Source organism: Urocitellus parryii, chromosome 2 (genome assembly GCF_045843805.1).
Source record: "Urocitellus parryii isolate mUroPar1 chromosome 2, mUroPar1.hap1, whole genome shotgun sequence".
In the NCBI taxonomy this organism is placed as follows: Eukaryota; Metazoa; Chordata; class Mammalia; order Rodentia; family Sciuridae; genus Urocitellus; species Urocitellus parryii.
The window spans coordinates 36,444,189-36,469,267 of record NC_135532.1 but is presented as its reverse complement, the minus strand read 5'-3'; the positions used below and the strand labels follow the sequence as shown (position 1 = coordinate 36,469,267).

Sequence of the window (25,079 nt, the reverse complement as noted above, 5' to 3'; positions counted from 1 at the left end):
GTTCCAACTCTAAATCAGTCTTTCTGGAGCATCATAAGTACAACAGGTAACAACCAATAATCTTGGATACACTTCTACATCAACTTAGTTTTGTGCCTTATTCGCCCAATGATGAATGGGGTGACAACCAGATTGTTGTTCTTTTTAATATATTTATCTGAAGCCAAAGTAACTATGGTAGTATTATTCCTTTGCATGGTGACTTCCTGTTGTTCTCTGATTATTTACCCAATTTTTAAAATAAAATCAAAATATGTTCCCCAAAACATGCTTGAATAAAACACAATATACAGGAATAATTACTTTTAGAAATATACTCTTTAAATTACATATGATAATTTACAGTTCTATAAACATGTAATATATACATAAACATATAATTTCAACTTTTACAGACTATATATTTAAACACAAGATAAAATAATGTTCAATAATGGCTTTAGATTTTGGAAAATTCAGATAAAGATCAAAGATAGAAAAAACTAAAAAATATGATCAATCCCTTTGCACCAATTTAATTACCCACCTACCATGTCTAAGATCCTTTCATCTCTAAGATGAAATAGTCAAGAATCATTCTTTAATATAAAAATTAAAGTAGGAATCAAATATGGTAGCATGCACCTATAGTCCCAGTTACTCATGAAGCTAAGGAAAGAGGATCACATAAGCCCAGAAGGTCAAGATTAGCCAGTGCAACATAACAAAACCATGACTCAAAAAAATACATAAAATTATAGGCTGGAGCTGTAGATCAGTGGTAGCACACTTGCCTGGCATGTGTGAGGCACTGGATTCCAGTCTCACATATAAATAATAAATAAATAAATAAATAAATAAATGTCTATCAACAACTTAAAAAATACGTAAAACTAGAGTATAATGGCTAAATGAATAAAATTTATACATAAAAGATTTTTTATTTCTCCAGGAAAAAAATTATTCCTACCACTATTATATAAACATTTGAAATTAATGAGTTTATTTCAGCATGAATTTCTAAATCACCAGCACAAAGTAACCAGAACATATGGCTCCAAGAAAGTTTCTTATATACAGTTTTGTATTATTTCTCCCCTACTTTGTACCATATACTTATTCTTGGTGGTTGCATAATACACACTGGTATCTGTCAATATACTTACCAATCAAATTAAAACATTGTTTTAGTTATCTGCCAGTATTACTAGATTTTTTCATGTTTTACAGTAAAAAATAAAATTTTAACATTTCAAAAGTCTAAATAAGAATTATAATTTAATCATGTAATATGTTGTCATTACCTATACAGTGCCAATTCTGTACAGTTTAATAATTCCTCAATCCTTATATTTAAGAAGCACTAAAAAGAGGCTTCCCTGGATATGTAAACATGCACGAGGCCCTGGGGTCAATCCCAGCACACCACCACAAAAAAAAAAAAAAAAAAAACCACTATTTTACATTTTTACTCTTTATTTTACATTTTTATTCTTAATAAAGATGTTTATAAAATCATTCAATTTGGGGGAAATCCACTATAATTTCCCCTCAATATTCACCTTGGTCATTGTAATAGCCTTTAGCAAAAAAAAAAAAAAAAAAAAAAAAAAAGCTCTGCTGCAATAAAGACAGCCAGCAGAGGGACTAAAAGTTTACTTTTGCCATTAGCAAAATAAACTCCCAAGTTTTACTGTCAGAACATTGGCTCTTGGCATAAAGAAACCCAGACATATCACTAGAAAACATACTGCCAAGTAAAATGTTCTGACTCTAGAGCCATTAACAAATGGAAATCTTTTTATCATTTACAAAATAGGATTTTAACATTGGCCAAAATATTATAAAGTAAAAACTTAAGATTTCTTATTATAGCTCTCAACAATTATCATGGCGATAAATACTTTAATCAAGGCATAAAATCTCAATACATTTAAATAATGTAACTGAGGTAGTAGATACTATTCACTAAAGCTTATTTTATTTTTGCAAAAAGCTTGCTTTTGAAAATGTTAAATCATATTATTTTGAAAAAAGTTTTGAAAATGTAAAAATAAGGCAATTTTCCCCAAAAATATAAGCTAACATGGATCTCTGGATCAGATAACTTTTCATTTTAAACAAAAGACGGGAGATACAGAAGAGGAGGCACAAGATTTTTACTATACCCTCAAACAAGTCATAATTAATCTTCTAAAGCAAAAGAAAAGCAGCCCTGAGTATTCAGTACAAATTGTAGTAGCTACATTTTCTGTTAAACCAAAGAATCCAAGTGTTTCTGTGCCACCATGCTCCACCATGTATGTTAGTCCTTTGAAAATCCTGTAAAGCATTGTCAGTGCCGACATACACTAGAATTCTCCCATGATTTAAGGTTTCTATTGAAGAAAAAACATACATCAAGGATTAGCTCTTTGATTCTCCCAGGGTAGCATCTTCAGTTAACCCATACCTCATCACTATTATTCTCAGTGTTGCTATATACCAAGAAAGTGATGACAAACAGAATTTAACAAATGAGATGTTAAGCTGTATTATCCTAGGCTATAGCTATCACTAAGTAGGATAAAATTTTAAATGTACAGAAATAACTTGTGCTTTTTTCAAACTAAAACTTCCTTTTCAGGGGCTGAGGCTGTAGTTCAGTGGTAAAGCGCTTGCCTCACAGGCGTGAGGCACTGAGTTTGATTCTCAGCATCACATAAAAATAAATATACTGTGTGTGGTTCATCTACAACTAAAAAATATACATAAAAAAATTCCTTTTCAAGTAAACAACAGCAACAAGCAAAATGTGTTTAAAAGATGAAAAGAGCTGCCTTAAGAGACATGTAGCATATCAGCAAAGGCTAATAACCATATACTGGACAGTACTAACTATATACAAAAGATCTCTGAATGATACATTAGAAAATTATTATATAATTATTTCACAAGATTGTTGTTTAAAATCTTGTACTGTTTAAACTGCTAGACAAAGTAATCTCTAGATTTCTTTTATTTACATCTTTATAGAATCTACACACAATAAATAGGAAAAAAATGAAGTCTGCATTGTATTTCCTCTATTACCATGGATAAAAGTGGTAACTAAAAACTAAATATGTTACTCTAAAATGAGAAACCATCTCATATTCATTTAGAAACATTTCCTGGCTTTTAGCTATAAGTCTATCAAAATTCAAATGTTATAAAGCAAATATTAAATTATAGAACCATTAATATTAATCATAATATTCTACTTTTACTTCCAGATTTCACATCCAAAAACTTATTAATCATATTACTGATAATAAGTACTACACTATACAAACAAAAAAAAAGAATTTTTTAATACATACTTTGCAAATTAAGTCAATTAGAATAACATTTTTTAGATCAACAATGCTTAAGCCTCAGACACTGGCACAGCACATAACCAGAACTTTTTCCCTATCTGCTTATTACCTACACACACACAATTTTTCTCAAAATCAGTTTCATTTTTGTTATCCTTAAACTACATCAATAAGATCTATGAAATCAGTTTTGATGTGCTAATTATATTTGCCTATCCAACAATTACTGTCATTAATAGGGTTAATATTTTAAGGGTGGGAAGGTTCAATTAAATATGGGGATGAATACACAATTGGTTAATTATACATCCAAACAAAATAAATAATTAAAGCCAATAAAGGCCTGACAAGCTTACATTTGAATGAACATCCCAAAGTCAGAATTACCAGCTTTATGTTTGTTTTGGAATTCATAAAGATTATTACTTTTATTGTTCACATCTCAACTGGTGTGGCACAAGTGAGTCTTTTGATGTCAAACTTAAAATATTCATCTTAAGAAATGACAATATCTTTTAACTATATACAAAAGATCTCTGAAGGATACATTAGAAACTGATTAACCACAGTTGCCTCTGAAGAATGAAAATGAGCAACTTTATAACTTTTTAAATGGTTCACCTTTTTTTAACCATATGCATTTATTAGTATTCCAAAATAAAAATTTTTAAAAACCTGCTAGTGTATAGAAGTCTATTATCGTAGGATACATTAAGGTCTATAATTACAAAAAAAAATGTTAAAAGAAATATATTTTCAGTTTCAAGTAATTCCATTACACAATTGTACACCAATATAATTCTTTTTTTTCAACCACATAATCCCTTATTTGAAAAATATAACAGTAAAAACAGAATTAAAAAAAGAGCAAGAGCTGGGAAGAATCCTACATGTTTATTTTAATATAATGACTAACATAATCCTGGAATTTGATTTAAATAGGTAAAATAATAATGTAAGAAAGAGTAAGAAATTAACATTAAGGAAACTCATTAACAGGGCTAAGTATAACTGCAAGTGACAATTACAAATTCAACATATCTGAAATATTAATATTTAATAATCTGGCAGAATTTAAATTTTACACTTGAACTGCAGTCTAAAGTTTGAATAAAATAACTCCAACAAATTGGTTTGGGCAATACCTAAAAAGTAGGAGGCAAACAGTGCTTATATTAGCAGAAGGGAATATGGACATTAGAATAATTTTACTTAAGAAATACTGATATTTTGGATAAAGAACCTAATACATCTGTTATATTAGAGGAATTAAATAATATCAACTTGGGAAAAATCTGTCTAATAAAACATTTAATAACAAACATATAAGATGACAAAAAATAATAAAAGCAAAGATGTAAACATTTTCAAAGACAGATGAACAAAGATAAAGATAAATGCTAATAATTTGACCTCAACAAATCATCTAGATCTGCCTATTCTCAAGATTAATCATTTCCTTAGGTTGCTGATTATCACAGAAATCTGCAGATGTTACCCTTCCAATTCTGGTTAAATCACAGCTTGAATATAGCATTAAGTAAGTTTAAACATTATAATAAGTTGATCTTGAATGTATGACAAAGAAGTAGAAAAAGACCCATTCTGGTGATTCACCCTGAACATCTACACTACAAATATGCTCTCAAAAGAATAAATTCACACATACACAAAACAGGATCTTCTTAAATTTTTTAAAAAAAAAAAAAGGAATTCTATGAGTCTTCCCATAAATAGCTTAGAGACTACAAGTGATAATGAAGAGGAACTGGCTAATAAAATGTTTTGGACCAGAACAGTTATCAATAAAGCATTATGCTTTCAACAGGAAGAAAGAAAAGCATTCCCAACCAGATGTGGTACCACACACCTATAACCTAAAGATACCTGGGAAGCTGAGGCAGAATTACAAGGTCAGCTTCAGCAACTTAATGAGACCTTGTCTCAAAACAAAATTTTATAAGGACTGGAGATGTAGCTCAGCAATAAAGCACTATGCCTAGCATGTTTGAAGCCCCAGGCCCAGAACATCAGCAACAGGAAGAAAAAAACAAGACATGCATGCATTCATGATAAGAACCTGGGGAAGACTCTTGACAGTATATTATTTCCCATATGCTATGGTAAAAGTCAATCTTAATTTAATTATATATAAGGCAAAATGTAAGACTAGCTTTAGGGCCCTGCTTTGGAAAAAAAATGAGGATTTTTATTTTTCTAGGAATATTTGGAAGGAAATATTTTAATTTCTCCAAATGCATTACATAAGTATTTCTGGTAAATTCCAACTCAAATATTTACTGAGCTTGTGCTAAATATATCCCCAAGTGTTTAAGAATTTAAATTTTTTCAAAATAGATGAACTTCAAGAAAATTTTATAATGGTACAGAATAGAGGATACAGAGACTAATCCACAAAGTTAAACTATCTTATATTTGATAAAGGGGCTAAAAACATGCAATGGAGGAAGGATAGCATCTTCAACAAATGGTGCTGGGAAAATTGGAAATCCATATGCAACAAAATGAAATTGAATCCCTTTGCCTCTCACCAGCCACAAAAGTTAACTCAAAATGGATCAAGGAGCTAGATATCAAACCAGAGAATCTGCGTCTGATAGAAGAAAAAGTTGGCTACCATCTACATATTGTGGGGTCGGGCTCCAAATTCCTTAATAGGACTCCCATAGCCCAACAGTTAACAACAAGAATAAACAAATGGGACTTACTTAAACTAAAAAGCTTTTTCTCAGCAAGAGAAACAATAAAAGAGGTAAATAGAGAGCCTACATCCTGGGAACAAATTTTTACCCCCCATACATCAGATAGAGCCCTAATATCCAGAATGTACAAAGAACTAAAAAAATTAAATAATAAGATAACAAATAATCCAATCAACAAATGGGCCAAGGACCTGAACAGACATTTCTCAGAGGAGGGCATACAATCAATCAACAAGTACATGAAAAAATGCTCACCATCATTAGCAATCAGAGAAATGCAAATCAAAACCACCCTAAGATACCATCTCACTCCTGTAAGATTGGCAGCAATTATGAAGTCAAACAACAATAAGTGTTGGCGAGGATGTGGGGAAAAGGGTACACTTGTACACTGCTGGTGGGACTGCAAAATGGTGAGGCCAATTTGGAAAGCAGTATGGAGATTCTTGGGAAAGCTGGGAATGGATCCACCATTTGACCCAGCTATAGCCCTTCTTGGACTATTCCCTGAGGACCTTAAAAGAGCACACTATAGGGATACGGCCACATCAATGATTATAGCGGCACAATTCACAATAGCTAGACTGTGGAACCAACCTAGATGCCCTTCAATAGATGAATGGATAAAAAAAATGTGGCATCTATATACAATGGAGTATTATGCAGCACTAAGAAATGACAAAATCATAGAATTTGCAGAGAAATGGATGGCATTAGAGCAGATTATGCTAAGTGAAGCTAGCCAAGCCCTAAAAAACAAAAGCCAAATGTCTCCTTTGATATAAAGAGAGCAACTAAGAACAAAACAGGAAGGAAGAGCATGAGGAAAAGACTGACTGTAAACAAAGACGAATGGGGGGAGAGAAAGGGAGAGAGAAGGGAAAGGACATGCAAATGGTAGGAGACCTTCAATGATACACAAAGGGGAGAGAATTGAACAACAGCAGAGGAGGCAGAGAGGGAAGGTGGGAGGGGAGGGGAGGGGGGATAATAGGGGTTAGGAAAGGTAGCAGATTAAGACAGTCACTAATATGCCATTATGTAAAAATGTGAGTATGTAACAGATGGGGGGGCTGGGGATGTGGCTCAAGCGGTAGCGCGCTCGCCTGGCATGCGTGCGGCCCAGGTTCGATCCTCAGCACCACATACAAACAAAGATGTTGTGTCCGCCGAGAACTAAAAAATAAATATTAAAAATTCTCTCTCTCTCTCTCTTTCTCTCTCTCTCCTCTCTCACTCTCTCTTTAAAAAAAAAAAAAAAAAGTAACAGATGGGATTCTGCTATCTGTATTTGGGGTAGAAATGGGAGTTCAAAACCCAATAGAGTCAAATGTATGAAAGATGATTTATCAAGAGCTCTGTAATGTTTGGAACAATCAATAATAAATAAATAAATAAATAAATAAATAAATAAATAAGAAAAACCTAAAAAAAAAAATTATAAGCCTTCCTAACTTAACTGTACATACAAACCCTCCAATGAATGATTTTATCATAGAAATATATCTCATTAAGAAGCGGATGTCATAATACTGCACAGATTGCTACATGCTTCAGAACATTACTATTAACTCATTAAAATGCAAACTCTACAGACATAAGATAACCATTTTTTACATTAGAATTTATATTAATATAAATTGGACATTACCCATTCTAAATTATCAATAAAGACTTTGTACTACTACTACTTCAGCTAGACCAAATTTTATGGATGCAAACTCATTTTCTTCTAATTTATTGGTTTGAGAAATTAGATTGCACAACTAAAATTCAAAAATGTTACATCCATCATTACCTGCCAAAGTACATAAATGATCAAGAACCATGACAACTCACACATTATAAGAGGCTACCAATTCCTGATAATCCAGAAGTCATTACCATGGATCCAGCATTTGTAACATCACTCAGTGTTACTGGCAGCCTAACATTTTTAGGACACTACATACTCAACCATCCTCAATTTCTTTTTTAAAATAATAGTTTGTTTTTAACTTCTTCAAAATAATTCCATTTGGATGTTTCCAGTGTTGAAATTCCAAAATAACCACAATACTTTGTGGTGTTTCCGAATTTCTAATAAGGTTCTCTAGCATTAAGACAAAGGAAGTTTTCTTTTAACATGCCAACATCAACCTTATCATTTACTATTTATAAATACCATCAACTAATGATACCACAATTATTTTTCTCATATATTCAGAACTATTTTCATGTCCATAACAAAGTTTTATAGATTACATAATCCTTTCAAGATTCTTTACTATGAAAAGTTAAAAGTAATTTTCATATATGATTGTTTCTTGATATACCAAATCAAATTTCATATCACATTTGCCCTAGAAAAAGAAATAGCTTCATAAAAAAAAAAAATCCCTCTAGGTTTATTCTATTGTCTTTTTCATACAAATGCATATAACAAACAATAAGGGATCAAACATTTTACACTTGATCTTTGCTATGGGCAAGAACATCTTTCCCCTACCCCCATCCTAACTATTAACAACTGCATTCTAAAACACACAATTGTAAAGTCCTAGAAGTGAACTCTGCTCTTAATTTTCTCAAAGATTAAAGACTTTTCTTGCTTCGAAAATCAAAAACATGTATTTTTAGGAAATTGTTTTTGAAAAATAAGTTGAGATTTTAGGAAAAAGATTTGTAACAACAAGGGAAAAATATTTCAGAACAATCTAACATAGAGCCTCAACTCAAAACCAAAAGCAAAAAAAATAGCAAGAAATTTTACTGGAAATAATGGACACTTAATTTTAGCTTCTTGGGATGGACACACATTGGATATAGAAGCTTATGGGAATATATATTTGGTTTTTGTCACATTTCAGATTAGAAAGCTTTTATCCTTCTAAGTGTTTAGTATGATATTGGGGATGCTAATCATCATCAACTGAGTTCCTACCATGTGCCAGGTAGCTACTTTGTTGGAGGTTAACATATATTTCTAATTCTTACAAAAATTTTCAAGAATTGGTATTATTCAGAAATCTGAAACTCAAAGAGGCTGATTTTCAATACTATATAAGCTGGTGCACAGCCAGTTCTAATAGAGAAGTTCCTTCCATATCACACTGCTTGCTCTAGGGAAAAAAAAAAACATATTAAAACAAAAACTCCTTGTATTTACAATTTCAACTTTTAAAATTCAAAGAAAATTTCACAAAAATAATTATAGGCTGTTATAATAATAAATTAGATTATATACCACTTAATCACCACAATATTGCAAGATAGGTCCTTTAAGTTCATTTTCTTAACAGGGAAACAGACTAAGAGGTCCTATGACTTTCAAGATCTCATGGGTGGAGTGGGAATTCATAAATCAAGCAGATTTTTCTGAATCTTAAAGGCACAATTCTTAAGAGATGTCAAAACAAAAGAAAAACATAATAGTCAACTAATTACAAAACTGCCAGGGGAAAGTTATCACTGCAGACCTAATATTGGCTGGCATACTTTGGAAAAGTGGACTAATTAACTAACAGTAATAGTACCTATTAACAGTAATAATACCCCTCTATTAACTATTAAATGTAAAATTAAAAATGCCATTAATTGATACATGTATTAGAGTTTAGGCCTTAACAAATGATATAAAATCTTGTCAGCCAAATCTTGTCATATTCTTACTTCTCTTCCAAAAGAGCAAGGAAGAGGAATCCAAATTAAGCTAATGTAACCAACAGTATTTTGACATTGTTACAAAAAAGGCTAAATGCAACACAACGACAAAATGAAATGCTCTCAGGAATTGAAAGAATTCATACTGCACTCTATTGACACAACCCCACAAAGTGATTCAGAGATCTATGTTTATGCCTTTAAGAAAAATTTATTAAACATATAAATTATTAGTAAATTCTGTATAACCATTCCAAATCAATTATGAACCTTTTAAATATTTCATAAATGTAGAAAAATTATTCATTTTAACCTTTATAGGTCTTATGTTCTTCACCTATGAGAAACGTGAAGTAAACATCTAACATCACTTTCATTCTAATGCCTTTTACAACAAATTATATAATTATATAAATTATATAATCTCTTTGAAGATATCCATGACAAACAGGCTAAAAAATTATTTTAGCTATTTCTGACCACCAAAAACCAGGCATATGGCACAACCTAGTAATCCCGGCCAACTCAGTAGGCTGAAGAAGAGCTATCTCAAATTCAAGACAGACTGGGGACACTTGACACCCTATCTCAAAATTAAAAAATAAAAAAGACTGGGGATGTAGCCCAATGGTAAAGTGCCCTTGGGTTCAATCCCTAGTAGCTAATAATAATAATATCCACACACAGAAAGTCCATATTGTGTCAGTAGATAGAAAAGTTCAATGGTAGCCACCCAGGGTGTGGTGGTACACGCCCATGATCCCTATGACTCAGGAGGCTAACATGGGAGAGAGAGTGTTGAGTTTGAGGCTAACCTTAGCAACTTAGTGGGATGCTTAGCAACTGAGTGAGACCTTGTCTCAAGATAAAAAGTAAAAAGGACTGGGGCTATACCTCAGTAGTAAAGTGTTCCAGGTTCAATCCCCATCAACCCCACTCTGCAAAAAAAAAGTTCAATGCTTCAAAAGCATATATTGATATTTGCTAAGCTTCACACTTAGGATTTGGGGTTTTCAGTTATCTCTCTATAAAAAGTTTGGGGGGCAGGAAGAAAGAATAAAACAAACACAAACCAAAGCAAAACCAAAAAAAACAAATAAAAAAATTTTTGACATTTTGTTTATAGTCTGTAAAGTATATGTAAATTATAAAGGTTAATAAAAGTAACAAGTTATTTATATAAGGAAATTACTTTTTTAAAAGTGGAAAATAAACAGGCCAGTATTTGTGATCATTCATCAACTAAGAAAAAATAAAAAACTTAATTTATACTAGGCACAGTGTCACACGCCTGTAATCCCAGCAGCTTGGAAGGCTGAGGCAGGAGGATCTAGGATCCTGAGTTCAAAGACAGCCTCAGTGAAAGCAAGGCTCTAAGCAACTTGGTGAGACCCTATCTCTAAATAAAATACAAAATAGGATTGGGGATGTGGCTTGGTGGCCTAGTGTCCCCGAGTTCAATCTCTGGTACCCAAGGAAAAAAGAAAAAACTAGTTAATTTTAATTAGAATATGAATTTTAGTGAAGGCTATCACGGTCAAAAACAATTTTAAAGAAACATTTCAAAAAAAATTATATAATCTCTTTGAAGATAGCCATGACATAAAGAGGACTAAAAATTCTTTTAGGCCATGGTGCCACACTCCTGTAATCCTAGTGGCTCAGGAGACTGAGGCAGGAAGTTCGAGAGTTCAAAGCCAGCCTCAGCAAAAGCAAGGTGCTAAGCAATTCAGTGAGATCCTATCTCTATATAGAAAAACGCCCCTGAGTTCAATCCCTGGTACCAACCCACCCACCCCACTACCACCTCCACCCTGCCAAAAAATTATTTTAGCTAATTCTAACCTCAAATGACCTTATATAAATTAATTATACTCAACTAAGTGGAATTCTTCCATTCAAATTAAATTTACTTCTGGTCTTTTAATTTTCAGTTGTATATAGCTTAAGGCATAAAATACTGACATTCTCTTACATGAAGGGAAAATAAAATTATCTTTGAAGAGAAGTAGAACCTATTATTTTTGCCTTTCGTACCTAAGACTTGTTTTGGACAATCTCTATTAAGAATGCAATGAGGCCCTTAGGATACTGTTTTTCATTTTCTTCTAAAAGAGCCCAACCAAACAATGTTTTAATTTCTTAGACTCCAAGTATCAAGATTATGAAGAAATGTTGTACCAAGGGTTTTGAAAGAAAATAAAATGTGGGTCTTGAAACATTTTTTAAATTATCACCATTAAAATTAACGGTCAACAGGAAATAAATCTTATCTATTTCATGCTGCTTTGAGCTCAGCCAAATCTTATTAAAATAGTCCCTTGATTTACCCAGATGTGCTCCTTAAAAGTTCCTTGCAAATCAAACCTCTGTAAATCTCATCTTAAACACACTAGGGGGAGCTCCCTATTTGAAAGAATCTTTTGAAAGAATGTGCTTTTGAAACACTTCTGACTTACCTGCTCAACTATTAACATCCAGTTTTCCTTTAATAAATTTCTTTAAAATACCATCCCGGTATTTTACCCGAAGTTTTCATTTAACCTATTTCTTTAAAAACTTCATCTCATGTTTACCAACTGCCACTGAGAGAAGTTTGATCAAATTATTTTCATTCACACCTGCCTCCCCTAAGATGAAATACAAAGCCCAAGGAAAAATATATATTTAATATGCAACTAATAGATTTCAAAGCATATAACAGCAGTTTTAAGTCTCACTAAATTTTTATAATTATAATTTCAAACTTAAAAATGAAGAGAGGTAAACTAATTTACAATGCATTTTGTCTACTGAGCACTTCATTTTTTAAGTGCATTTAAATATAGAATTAATGAGAGGTTTAAGTAGGGTATATAAGAAAAAGGGCATAATGGTTTCATTATTGCCAATTTAGGAATAAGAAGTAGAGGCTGACTTCCCAATGTTACATAGTAATTCAAAGTTAAGGTCAAAATTAGAATACCAATTCTCATATTCCTAGTCATTTCTACATAACAAAGATGGGGAGAAAATATTAGGTTTGCTGTAAAGTTCCCTCTCTGTGTGTATAGATATGGGTAGGGGTGAATAAGGGTATCTACACACACACACACTTTTTTTTTTCTTTCTTTCTTTCTTTTTTTTTTTTTTTTTTAAGGTACTGGGAATTGAACCCATGGATTCATGTATGTTAAACAAGCACTATCATCGAGGTACATCCCCAGTTCCTCCACCAAGTTATTAAAAATACTTTAAGGAGACTTAAAAGTTCAAGGACAAAACCAACCAATGGGGAAAGAGGATTCATTTAAAAAAAAACATTGCTGGGGAAATTAAAGAGATCCACATGCAAAAGAAAAGGTGAATCCTTTCCTTGCATTATAAAATCAGCTTGAAACAGATTAAAGACTTAAACATACAGTCTAACAGTTAAAACATAGGAGAAGGGCTGGAGTTGTGGCTCAGTGGTAGAGCAGTTGCCTAGCATGGTAGGCCCTGGGTTCGATTCTCAGCACCACATATAAATAAATGAATAAAATAAAAGGTCCATCAACATCTAAAAAAATATTTAAAAAAAAAACATAGGAGAAAAGTTTCAATGATACTGCATTTTGCAATGATTTTGTGGTTACACCACCAAAAGCACAGGAAACAAAAGTGAAAGTAGACAAACTGGAATACATAAAAATGTAAAACTTTTGTGCAGTAAGGGACACAATCAACAGAGTGAAAATGCAATCCACACAATGTGAGAAAATATGTTTAAATTATCTGACAAGGGGTTAACAGCCAAAGAACTCTTACAAATCAAAAAAATAAAATAAAATAAACCCCTTTGGAATAGGGGGAAAAAATGATACTTCTCCAAAGACAGTAGACAAATGGCAGTTTGAAAAGATATTCAAGATTTTACAGAAATTCAAATAAAAACCATAACACCTCACACTCGATAGCATGGCTAATATTAAAAAAAAAAGTGAATGAATACAAATGTTTTCAAGGATGTAGAGGAAGTAACCCTTGTATACTGCTGATGGGAATGTAAAATGGATCAATTACCATGGAAAAGAATATGGTATGGTACTTCCTCAAAAAACTAAAAATGAAATTACCATATGATCCAATAATTCCACTTCACAGTATGCCTCCAAAAGAACTGAAAGCAGGATCTTGAAAAGATATTTGCACAACCATGTTCATTATACCATTATTCCTAATAGCCAAGAGGTGGAAGCAATCCAAATGATCAACAAATGAATGCACAGGAAAGTGCAGTATATACATAAAATGGAATGTAATTCAGCCTTAAAAAGAATCCTGACACATGCTACAACATGGATGAATCTTAAGGACATTACGCTAAATGAAATAAGACAGCCACAATATCCATGGAAGAGAGGTATGTGGGTTTCAGATCTAACCCACATAACCTCTCCCCCCACTTCCAAGATAACAAAATCCAAGGATGCTCAAGTCCCTTACATAAAATGGCATATTTGCATATAACCTACATTCTACCATATACTTTAAGTCATGTGTAGACTACTCAGAATACCTAACAATGTAAATGCTATGTAACTAGTTCATGTGATATTTGTTTTGGGTACAATGACAAAGAAAAGAAAATTCAGTTTTCTACCAAAGCAATTTTCATTAAATTATAGAGGCAAATTTTTGATCTGCAGTTGATTGAATTCACAGATATGGAACTCTTGGACAGGGAGGGCCAACTGTACTGCATGATTCCACTCATTCTGAGGTATCTAAAGTAGTCAGCCTCATAAAAAACATGAAGCAGAATAATAATCCACAAGGACTGAGGAGAAGAAATGGGGAGTTATTGTTTATGGGTATAGTTTTAATTTTGCAAGATGAAAAAGTTTTGGATATCAGTTGCACAACAGTGTGAATACTATTAACACTACGGAAGTACACATTTATAAATGTTTCTTTTCACCACTATTAAATATTTTTCCTCCATTAAAGATCTTTAAAGATTTACACAATAGGCCAGGCATGGTGGCACACAACTGTAATCCTAGCTATTTCAGAGGCTACGGAGGAGGATCTCAAGTTTATGACCAACCTGGGCAATTTAGTGAAAACCTGTCACAAAATAAACATCTTTAAAAGGGGTGAGAAAGTGAAGCCCAGTGGTAGAGCACTTGCCTAGCAAACATAAGGCTCTGGATCCCATCTCCTGCACTGCCTCAAAAAAGAAAAAAAAAAAATTCACTAATGGTTTCCATTTCATATTCAGCAGCCATATGTTCAGGTTCACTAATCTACTTTCATTTTAAAATTTTCTATTCTACTTTCATTTTTAAATTTTCTATAGCTTAATAAATATCAAAATGTTGATAACCTAAGGGAAACCCTAATCCCAAATAGGAATCACTACTTTACCAATCAACATTAAAAGGAAAGTCTGGACTTTATACTACCTAAGTACTACATAGCAACTACATGGATAAACGGGAAAAAGCATTATACCTCTACCTATATTATCTTCTGATTCACAAAAAGACCTTTATGCTCAAGAATAAAATGGGTTAAAATTATTCTCCCTAAGAGTCATTCATTTTGACCTTATCCAAAAGCCACCAGCACTTAAAATCCCACCAAAATTAAGTATACACTGGGCATGGTGGCACATGTGATAATCCCAGCAATGCTGGAGGCTAGGACAGGAGGATCAAAAGATCAAAATCAGCCTCAACAACTTAGCAAGACCTTGTCTCAAAATAAAAAAACAAAAAGATCTGGGGATATAGCTTGGTGGTAAAACACACTTGGGTTTAATCACAAATACCCGTTCCTAGAAAAAAAATATATATATATATTAAATATATTATCTTTTAAGATACCACTCAAGGATTATCTTCACTAAGGGCACACAGTAGGTCAGGTATCATTCCAATCAATCTAATCAGTACTAGTTTATTAGGGAGTAGAGGTGTAGAGTCAAGCCAATGGCAAAAATGATGATTTGTAAGCCAGTGTAAGATTCAGTAATCCTAACTGGAACGTAACTTTAAAAAGAAAAAAAAAAAAAGACAATGGTGAAAACATTGATAGAAAAACAGAACAATCTGGAACAGTATGAAAATAAACCCATTTACATATAAAATTTTAATAAGACCTCTAAAATTTTATACATTTCCTAATTTTAGATATTTGGGCTGATTCAGATTTTTAGTGGTTCTCAGAAGTTCAGCATTATTCAAAATTTTTGAACATATGTAGAAAAATATCCAATGTATCTACAATTATAAGAAATTTTAAAATGTGCTACTATAATGGGAAGGTGTAACTAGAAGCTACATTATTCCATGACTATATAAATATCAGCAAATGGTACTGATCATCAAAATCAAATATTTATAAGGACTTCTATAGGCAGAAAATTTTAAAATTTTTAGCAGGATATCCTTAGTGCTTGAGGAAAACATTCACCGATAATCACTCTTCTTCAAACACTTTAAACTTACTGATATCCTACAAATTCTAGGCATCCAAGCTAATACTTAAAAAATTAAGTGTACTAAAGTAAACTAATAAATGCAACATAAATTATGCTTTGGTTATAGAAAATCACATATTTGCCTGTACATGGGGGGAACCATGTGTGTAAACACACAAATATATACACATTAACCCCAATCTAGTTAAGAAAATAATTCAGAAACTTAAATTTTTTATATACTCTAAAACAGACATGCTCTGCTTTCCAACTAACTCACCTTTTCTCATTTTCCTCAACTAATGAGATTATATAGAATTTGGTGCTCTGAACTTCACAGATCTTATTTTAGAGCATTAAGTAGTAATATAAAAATACCAAGGTTACAGAATAAAGATATTCCACAGAAAACAGATAGAGGAAAACTCATGAAGGATATTTAGTATTAAATATTTAAGACATCAAAAATCCCTGATAGTTTATATTCTTTGTATGAATAGAAATTATTAAATATTTAAATCAGAAAAAGATTTATGATGAAAAAAAATCTTCTGGAAGGATATTTTCTTCTAACTGAACACTTAAATGATCACTTCATTTGTATTCATAAATTGTGGCTCTTAAATTATCTTAAACCTAGTTGCATTTTTATGTGCCAAGTCAAGACATAAGCATTAATACTGCTCCATGTATCCTTGCTTATTCATCAAGATAACTGAGAAGCATTATCTCTGCCTATTGTTGAGTTAATAAACCCTGACATGTTAAAACATTTTCATCTTCATGCTCTTCTCTTAGTCAAAGTGATAACAGCACAGCAAGACCACCTTCACCCTTCAAACTTTTTGTTAGATTTATCTATAAGAACTAAAATGTTCTCTGGTGGAAGATGGCAACTGGGAAAAGGAAAATATAGGCTTAAGTTACAAATATCCCCAGCCCCTCTATGACAAGCAGTTTTTCTTTGGAAACACTCTTAGAAATATTTTTAATATGTGGTTGAAGGTCAATGTGTCCAAATGTCTTATAAAATGTGATGCAGAACACTGACACAACCTGACAATCAACTAAATAATGGGGAGTTTCAAATATGACTTTGTACTCAAAAAAGTTTGAATCAGAACCTTAAGAAAAGATCATGTAACACATAACAGTGGAGTATGAGATTTTACAGAAACTCTTTACAACACCTTGCAAAGAGTTACAAAATAAAGCAAAACGAGGTGGGGGAGGAGAAGGGAGTAATTGTGAATTGCAAAATATATTTTAAATGCTATGGGACCAAATTAAACCATTTCTAAAGATGCCTAGGAGCTCAAGAGTTATTTCAAAGTAAAGCATAAAAACTTCTACAAGGGAACCTTTCCTAGTTCTATCTAAGGCAAATAAAAATTGTATTCACAGGACAAATTTCCCTGAAATATGTGAAACTCATGAAACTTGTGGATTATGGAACTTGGGAAAGAATGCAATGTATATCTAAGCATTATAGTTAATAAATACTGCTTTGTAATATTATGTAAGAACTAAATTCCTTGGGTATAATATTCCTTTATTATATGTACCATTATACATTCATCAGCATCCTGTATTTCATAACATTACAAAAAGTTATAATGGACCACCTCATATTATTCCTTAGTGAATGACTTAAATCTCTTGCCTCATCCTTAAATAGATGGGAGAGGGACTTGAGCGGTTTAAGGAAGGAAGAATGGGGTTTATATTTTCCAGACATCTTATTTTCCAAAGATTTATAATTTAAAAACAAACTATGGACCTGCCATTTAACTCAATATTCATCCCCTTATAGTTGCTAATGATGTATGCTCATTAAAAATCTTAATGTACTCAGCCAGTTACTGCACTGCAAAGAAAGTCTTACCTTTCAAGCTAGTTACACAATATGGTTAAACTAAATCCCAAATCAAAAAAATAATAATTTTCTCTAACATTTAGAAATGAAGACCACTGATCAATTAATGTCTATAAGCCACTTCAATAGTTGTATACCATGTCTGCAGGTAGACTATGGAGAGTGTGAGTATGTTGAAGGAAGGTATTTTCCCTTTCATGTCTTTCAACTTCCAGGGGACTGAAACCAAATCTATGTCAACTTTATAGCAAAGAATTCAGACTCTAATTCTGAATACAAATGCATATGTTGGGGGGATGAGGGATACAAAACCATACACTGTGTAGGGTGAATTTCACATTTGAACCATGTACACACTGTATTTCAGTCTGAAATGTTTTATACTGGAGTTTTGTGTTCTAGTTTGGTACTAAAGTGTTTTTCCACAAAAAAAAAAAAAAAAAATATATATATATATATATATATATATATATCATCAACTATTTTTCCACCTTAACATTCAACCTACCTGCCCATAGTTGTCTATGCCAGTTACTAATCTATTTAAATTTAATAAATCAAAAGCTGTCCTTAGGGATTGGCCAAGAGTCGTAAGTCCTTCAGCCTGAAGGTTTTTCAGTTCATTCATAAACGTTGCATGGTTTTCTTTCCATCCAGCCTGAAAAGAAAAATTAAGATTTTTTTTTTCACCTTTTAAACTCATATATACACGGACAACCTTTATAATCTGACATTTACCAAGTAGATGTTTGGTTAACGTCGCTTTTTGGTTGGTGTGGCTTCAGTTAACCTGTTAATTCTCTCTCCTGAGAAATCTCTCTTCCAAAGGTGGCCAAGAAAAAATCTGCATGCTCTATAGTTCTTGGTGGTTAATGGCCTCAATACTTTATAACTTCACCAAGAAATTTACTACCTAACCTAATACCCAAAATCCGGGAGTGGGAAGGTATTAGTAGAAAGCAGATGACTTCTGAAGTTGGCCCAAGGCTGTCCCATCGGTAGGCAGCCTTAGGAAGACTCTAGAGATGACCAATCCTCGCAGCCCCTCAGAGGACTCCCTTGATAGCCCGGCCCATTCCCCTTTAATGCAAACCGGGGCTCGGCGCGGCCGGGCCCGGCTGTCACTCGGGCTAACTTGAATAAATATCCCCCACAGTTCATTGCTGCCGCTCACGCCGCGGAGGGGAAATGTCGGCCATGTTGATCGCAGCGCCGCCGCCGCCGCCGGGCCGAGCCGGGCCGGGGAGGGGATGGCGGTGGCCCGGCGATTCTGTACCGCGCCAGGACGCTCTCGAGCGGGGGAGGGGGTGGGAGCCCGCAGGGGAAGAGACCTCGGCGCCGGGAGCGCAGCGGGTGGGGGAGGGGAGCATAATGAAGGGTGAATGGGGGGGCGGGGAGGGCGAGCGAGGAAGGAACAGGGAAGGGAAGGAAGAGAAGGGGGAGGGCGAGGGCTGTTACCTTGATAGCATAGGGCGGCTCTTCGAAAGTGACCAGCATATACCTGTCTCCTCTGCTGGCAGGGTCCCGGGCACGGAGCTGCGGGACGGGAGGAGGAACCGGGCGGGCAAGAGGGAAGCACAGGCGAGGTTAATAGGCAGAGAAGGGGCGCCCAGTAGCCCCACCACCCCCCACAGTACCGCACACGCAGCGGCCGCCCCTCCACGCCGCCCCACACACAGATCTCTTCCTACACACCGCCCGGGGCCGGAGCCCGGGCCCCGGCCGAGCCCAGCTCGCAGCGCCCGCCCGCCCGCCCGCGCGGTGGGGGAGGGGGTCCCCGAGCCCGGCAGCGCCTGCAGTCAGGTCCCCGACACCCCCGCCCTGCTGCCCCCAGCCGCCCTCCCCCCCACCCTGCCGCCCGCGGGCCATCGGGCCAGGGTCGCCTCCCGGGCTCGGTCAGTCGGTACCTTCATGAAGGTCTCTACCGCGCCTTTGGCCGTGTCCAGGTAGGTGGTGCCCAGATGGCTGCGCTGGTTCATAGAGGCAGACGTGTCTATCAGGAACAGTAAGATGGGCATAGTGCTGGCCGGGGACACCGGGGCCCGAGGTGGTGGAGAAAGAGATGGTAGAGGTGGAGGCACCGGTGGCGGCGGCAGCGACCGCCGCTACGCGGGGCGGGGGAGCGCGGCCCCCGGGAGGAAAACACCGTCTGGGTCTTTCCTCCGGCTGCGGGGAGTTTCTCCCCCGATAGTTGAGAGGAAACTCCCCAGACCCAGTCCTCCCCGTCGTACCCCTGCCTCCGCCTCCTCCTGCCTGCCTGCCCGCTGGGGCGGGAGCCCGGCCGTCTGTCTGTCGGTCCGTCCCCCCCGCCTGGGGGTCCCGTCCCCGCTCCCGGTCCCTGTGTGTGTCCCCGCGGGAGACGGGCCTGGCTCCCCACCCCACCCCCGGTGCAGGGAGTGGGGACCAGGGAGCTGGCGAAGAGGGGAGTGGGCTGAGGGGAGATTGGCCCTGGGGCTGTTGGGAGAAGTTTCAGGGACTCCCTCCGCACCCCGGCGGTGTCACCACTTTCTCAGCCCCTCTCGCTACTGAAGCGCTTTTCTCTCTCACACTCTGGTTTTAACTTGGGCAGGGGCTGTAGAGGCTCCGCCCCCTGACACGTCCCCGAGCCACGTGACACACCGCCCCGTTGTTCTATTGGCTAGTCCCTGGCCTCTCATTAGCATATTCAAACAGCTCAGGGGCGGAGGAAGCTTGTAGGCCGACTCCGGGGACAGTTATTGAGCACGCGCGGAGGCGGGGCGTCGGGTGCGCGCGAGAGCGAGCGCGAGGGGCGAGCAGGCGGGTCGGCAGACGCGGAGGCGGGCTCCGGGAAGGGGCGGGGATGGGCCGCGGAAGGACCGCGGTTGGGGGCGGGGGCCGCGTCGGCGCGCGCAGGGCGGCCGAGCCTGTGAGCCTGCGCGGCAGGGCTGCTGGCCTTCTTGGCTGTTGGAGGTGATAGGGGTCGAGGGAAGGGAAATGGAGGCTAACCCGAGTTCCCCTCTGAGGTCGATGTAGCGTGGACAGTGAGGAGAGCTGAGTAAAGTGAACAAACACCCGGTTAGGGGAAGAGGGCAGGCCCGATGTCGCCCTCCCGAGGAAGGCTCGGGGCCTGCGGCCGCCGGAGAAGGTTCTTGGGCCTCGGAGGGCCGGCCCCAGCGCGGGCGGGCCGGGAGGGGGAGGGGAAGTGAGAGGTTGTTTATGACCGGGGACTAATCTCCTCCCGGCACACCGCTCCCGCCAGGGAGTGGGACGGAGGGCTGGTCCTCGCTCCTCCTGACCTGCAGCAAGCCAGGATCCTTGTCGGAGGACCCACTAGAAAGAGAACAGACCCTCACCCAATCCCCGAGCTACAGGGAAACGGAGAGATTCTGTTCTCAAGCCGTTTAGGGCAATACAGTATCTGTTTCACCGAAAGGAATTTAGACAAATCATAGTCCATTACCTTCGTTTTAATGTGAAAGAAACTGACTTTCAAACTCGTTCGAAATACTGTGTGAAGGAAAACATTTTCTGTTTAAGTTCCTGTTATCATAAAGTCATGAGTACCCTCCTACAAGTCCGAGAAACAGTTTCCTCACATCGAATTGGAAAACCAAGACACTGCCTTAAATACAAGTTGAATTAAGGACATACAGCCCAGCCCTTATAAGACTATGGAGATATTTATAGGGACTCTCCCACTAGTCTTGCATTTCCGGATTTTATTCTTTATCCTGAAATTCTTTTTTGCCTACTGAACATGGAAAGTGTTTTTATTAACACAGAAAAGACATACTTTGTGGCCCTTTTTTAAAATCTTGAGTTTCATAACTTGGACTTTTCCTAATATTTGTTAATTTATGTTAGTGCAATTTTAGTAGTACGTTTTTCTGTAGGTATGGACTGCAAAATAAAATAGAACACAGGTCCTATTTGCGTAGGACCTGCTATATCTAGGTATGATAGAGATTTTTTAAATGAATAAAATGTCCCCATTTTTAATGAGTTTATGTTTTTCTAGGAAAATATTACATATTATTAATTAAGGCAGAAAGCGATTAGATAGTAAGAGAAAAGAGAATTTTATTTGGGGATGATGAGCATTTTCCAAGGTCAATATGTGCTGCAGTGATTCTCAAACTGGGATTGTAGATCTAAAGAGTTCTGTGACAATATACAAAGTACTTTAACAATACTTTTCTTCAAAGTGATCGTTTGCATAATTTTAATAGAGTTAGTCTTTCATTTTCTATATCATTGTTTTTGGCTGTGGTCTATGGGCCCCTTGCCTGTCTGGAAACATTCTTTAGGATCATAACAAATTTTTCTTCTTGCACAGTACTCTGTTCTGAGAAACACTGCTTTTAAGTACTGACAGGGTTAGATATAGATAAAGGAAGGGGAAGTTGCTGGTGAAAAAATCCTTCCAGATATTGAAAATGAAGTTTGGACAGCATTGCTGGGGCTTCCTGGGGAACAGTGAAGTTCAGCTAGGCCAAAGCCCTGATGTATCAACAATGGTATCAAATCCAGAAAGGTCAGTAGATAGTAGAGGACCATTATTCCAAGCTAAGGGATTTTCCTCCTATTAAGAGTTTTTAGATGGGATAGTAAGTAAGGCAGCAATGTTTGAAGAGAATTGAACTAGTCTACTGAAATAGATAAGCACACATTAATAATGACCTTGCCTATTACAGTTATTTGAAATCATCTTTCAAGATACAGAATACTGCTTGCTCTTCCCTGATTCAAGTGATTTTGGCAGGTTGTCATACTAGGGACATTAGTAGAAGTGTATGGTAGAAACAGGGATAGATGCAAAGATAAGGGAGAGTTAAGTCCAGAAAGCCAACCTGGAGCTTGTAACCAGAACCCATGCTTATGATGGCATCTGAGATCAAAGATCAGGTTTTCAGTTCAGAAGTACTGGGAGTCAAGGCCCTGGGGCAAAGCAGTAAAGAAATCAGGGCATACAAAGGCAGCAAAGTAAGAGGCAATCAGAAACCAGGAAACATTAACAAGCAGACAATATCTAGCGAAATAGGCCAACTTTATTCTCAGTGACTCTGGTTGACAATTTAGCTTTTGGTTGATGATGGCTTAAAGCAGGGGTTCTAAGCCAAGATATACACATCCGCATCATGAATAGAGCTTTAGAAAAATAATGGGCTGAGGTTGTGGCTTAGTGGTAGAGCGCTAGCCTAGCATATGGAAGGCACTAGGTTCTGATCCTCAGCACCACATAAAAATAAAGAAAAAAAGGTATCTTTTTTTCTTTATATCTACATTTTGAAAAAATCTACAATTTGAAAAAAATATTTTCAAAGAATAATGGCCTGATGCTGTGGTGCACACCTATAATCCCAGCAGCTCAGGAGACTGAGGCAGGAGGATCCCAAAGTTCAAAGCCAGCCTTAGTAATGGCAAGACGGTAAGAACTCACTGAGAATCCCGTCTCTAAATATAAAATAGGGCTGAGGATGTGGCTCAGTGCTCGAGTGCCCCTGAGTTTATCCCCAGTACCTAATAATAATAATAATGTATTGCCAGGTGCAGCGGCGCTCACCTGTAATCTGAGTTACTTCAGGGGCAGGAGGATTTAGTAGTGAGACCCTTTCTCAAAAAAGTCTGAGAATATAATTCAGTGGTACAACACTGGTCTACCAAGCACAAGACTTGGGGTTTAATCCCCAGTACCATAAAATAGTGGACCAAATTTCCATACCTAAAGAAAGTGATTCAGTAGAATTAGGACAGGCCCTGATCATCTCATTTTAAAAATATTTTTTAGTGATTCATTATAAATAATACTAATGAAGAACTACATGCTTTAAGTATAAGAATAAACTGGCATCTATTAGTACTCTTCATGTGCCCTTAATGTTACTGTAATTTTTTAAAACTCAAAAATCTGAACAATAAAGGAGAAACAACAATAAATATGATCACCACTGTAAAGTGGATTTGTGACATGTGCTTAAATTGTTTGAATTTGACTGGGGGAATATAGGGGGTGGGGAGGAGTGCTAGAGAGTCTCACTGTTCCTCAGTGAGTGTAGACCTTGGAGTAAGCAAGAGATGGGAATGTAATCTCTTCTTCATTCATTCTCGGTGATTCTAGAAAGATTCAGGCTTGTTTTTCTGAAATGTAGCCCCTAAATGCATTGCCACCTATTTCATCAGATTGAACTGAAGAAGCAGTGAGCTCTTGCAATGCTAGAGGAAAACTAGTTGGAGTAGTGTGTGCTAAGCCCCATGCTATTACAGTCTAGGGGATTAGGGAAGATTTTTCTGGGAGGGCATTGGTCAGAAGAGGTATGTGGGAAAAGAAAAAAAAAAAAAAACCTTGCTTTTTAATGTTGTTTTTAAAGGAATGCTATACAAATGCTCTTGCTCCAATTTAAAAGAGAATAAATTAAATGGATACTTGCCTAATATGCTTGAGGCCCTTGGTTCCATACCCAAGCACCAAAAAAAGAAAGAAAATTATATGTGTAAGACTGGAAGACGCCACACCACACTACACCACACGACACGGATCACCAAAGAGGTTCCACTTTATTACCAAAGGCTGCGTGTTTATATAGGTCTAAGAAGAGGTAGCAGGCTGAGGTAGATAACGGGTCCCCCGTTTATTGGCAAGCTCTTCCATATGTCATTTCCGGAGCCCAAGAAGTTAATTCTTATTGGGGCTAAGGCTTCCCACCAGCAGGATTTGAACATTGGCGCTGGCGGGAACGTTTCGCGCCATGAAAGAAACAAAGAGGAGAAAGAGGGTCGTTAGTCGCCATGTTGGGGTTTTTCTCTGGGGTGCTGCTGCCTTATATGTTTTCCCAACAATATGGAAACCTCTGAAAGAGAATGGTGACTCTGGCTGAGACAATAGCCTAAATTGTTGAAGTAGAGCTATTCTAACAGAATTAAGAATTGATAAATTCATTTGTAGGAGCCAACCAGAGCCCTTTTAAATTATTTTAAACCAAATAAGCAGGTTAACACTTTAAAAATAATTATATGCCAATGATTTGGCTTATGCTATCTGGATGTGCCATCTGAACAAAATAATCAGTTGAACTCAGTGTTCCTCATTTCTAATCTAACAAAGTTTCTTTTGGCTG

At 36.6% G+C, this 25,079-nt stretch overlaps 1 protein-coding gene across 1 annotated transcript in view; it reads right to left on the bottom strand.

Annotated features, from left to right (window-relative positions):
• Ints6 (integrator complex subunit 6) overlaps nucleotides 1-20,508 on the bottom strand; it is an 84,967-nt gene extending 64,459 nt beyond the window's left edge. Inside the window, exons 1-3 of the mRNA XM_077795163.1 lie at nucleotides 19,911-20,508; nucleotides 19,462-19,539; nucleotides 18,512-18,661 (exon numbers count right to left, since the gene is read on the bottom strand). Coding sequence (XP_077651289.1) covers nucleotides 18,512-18,661; nucleotides 19,462-19,539; nucleotides 19,911-20,021 — 339 coding nt within the window. The 5' untranslated portion in view covers nucleotides 20,022-20,508. The remainder of the gene's footprint in view (nucleotides 1-18,511; nucleotides 18,662-19,461; nucleotides 19,540-19,910) is intronic.
• Between the last annotated feature and the right edge of the window lie 4,571 nt (nucleotides 20,509-25,079).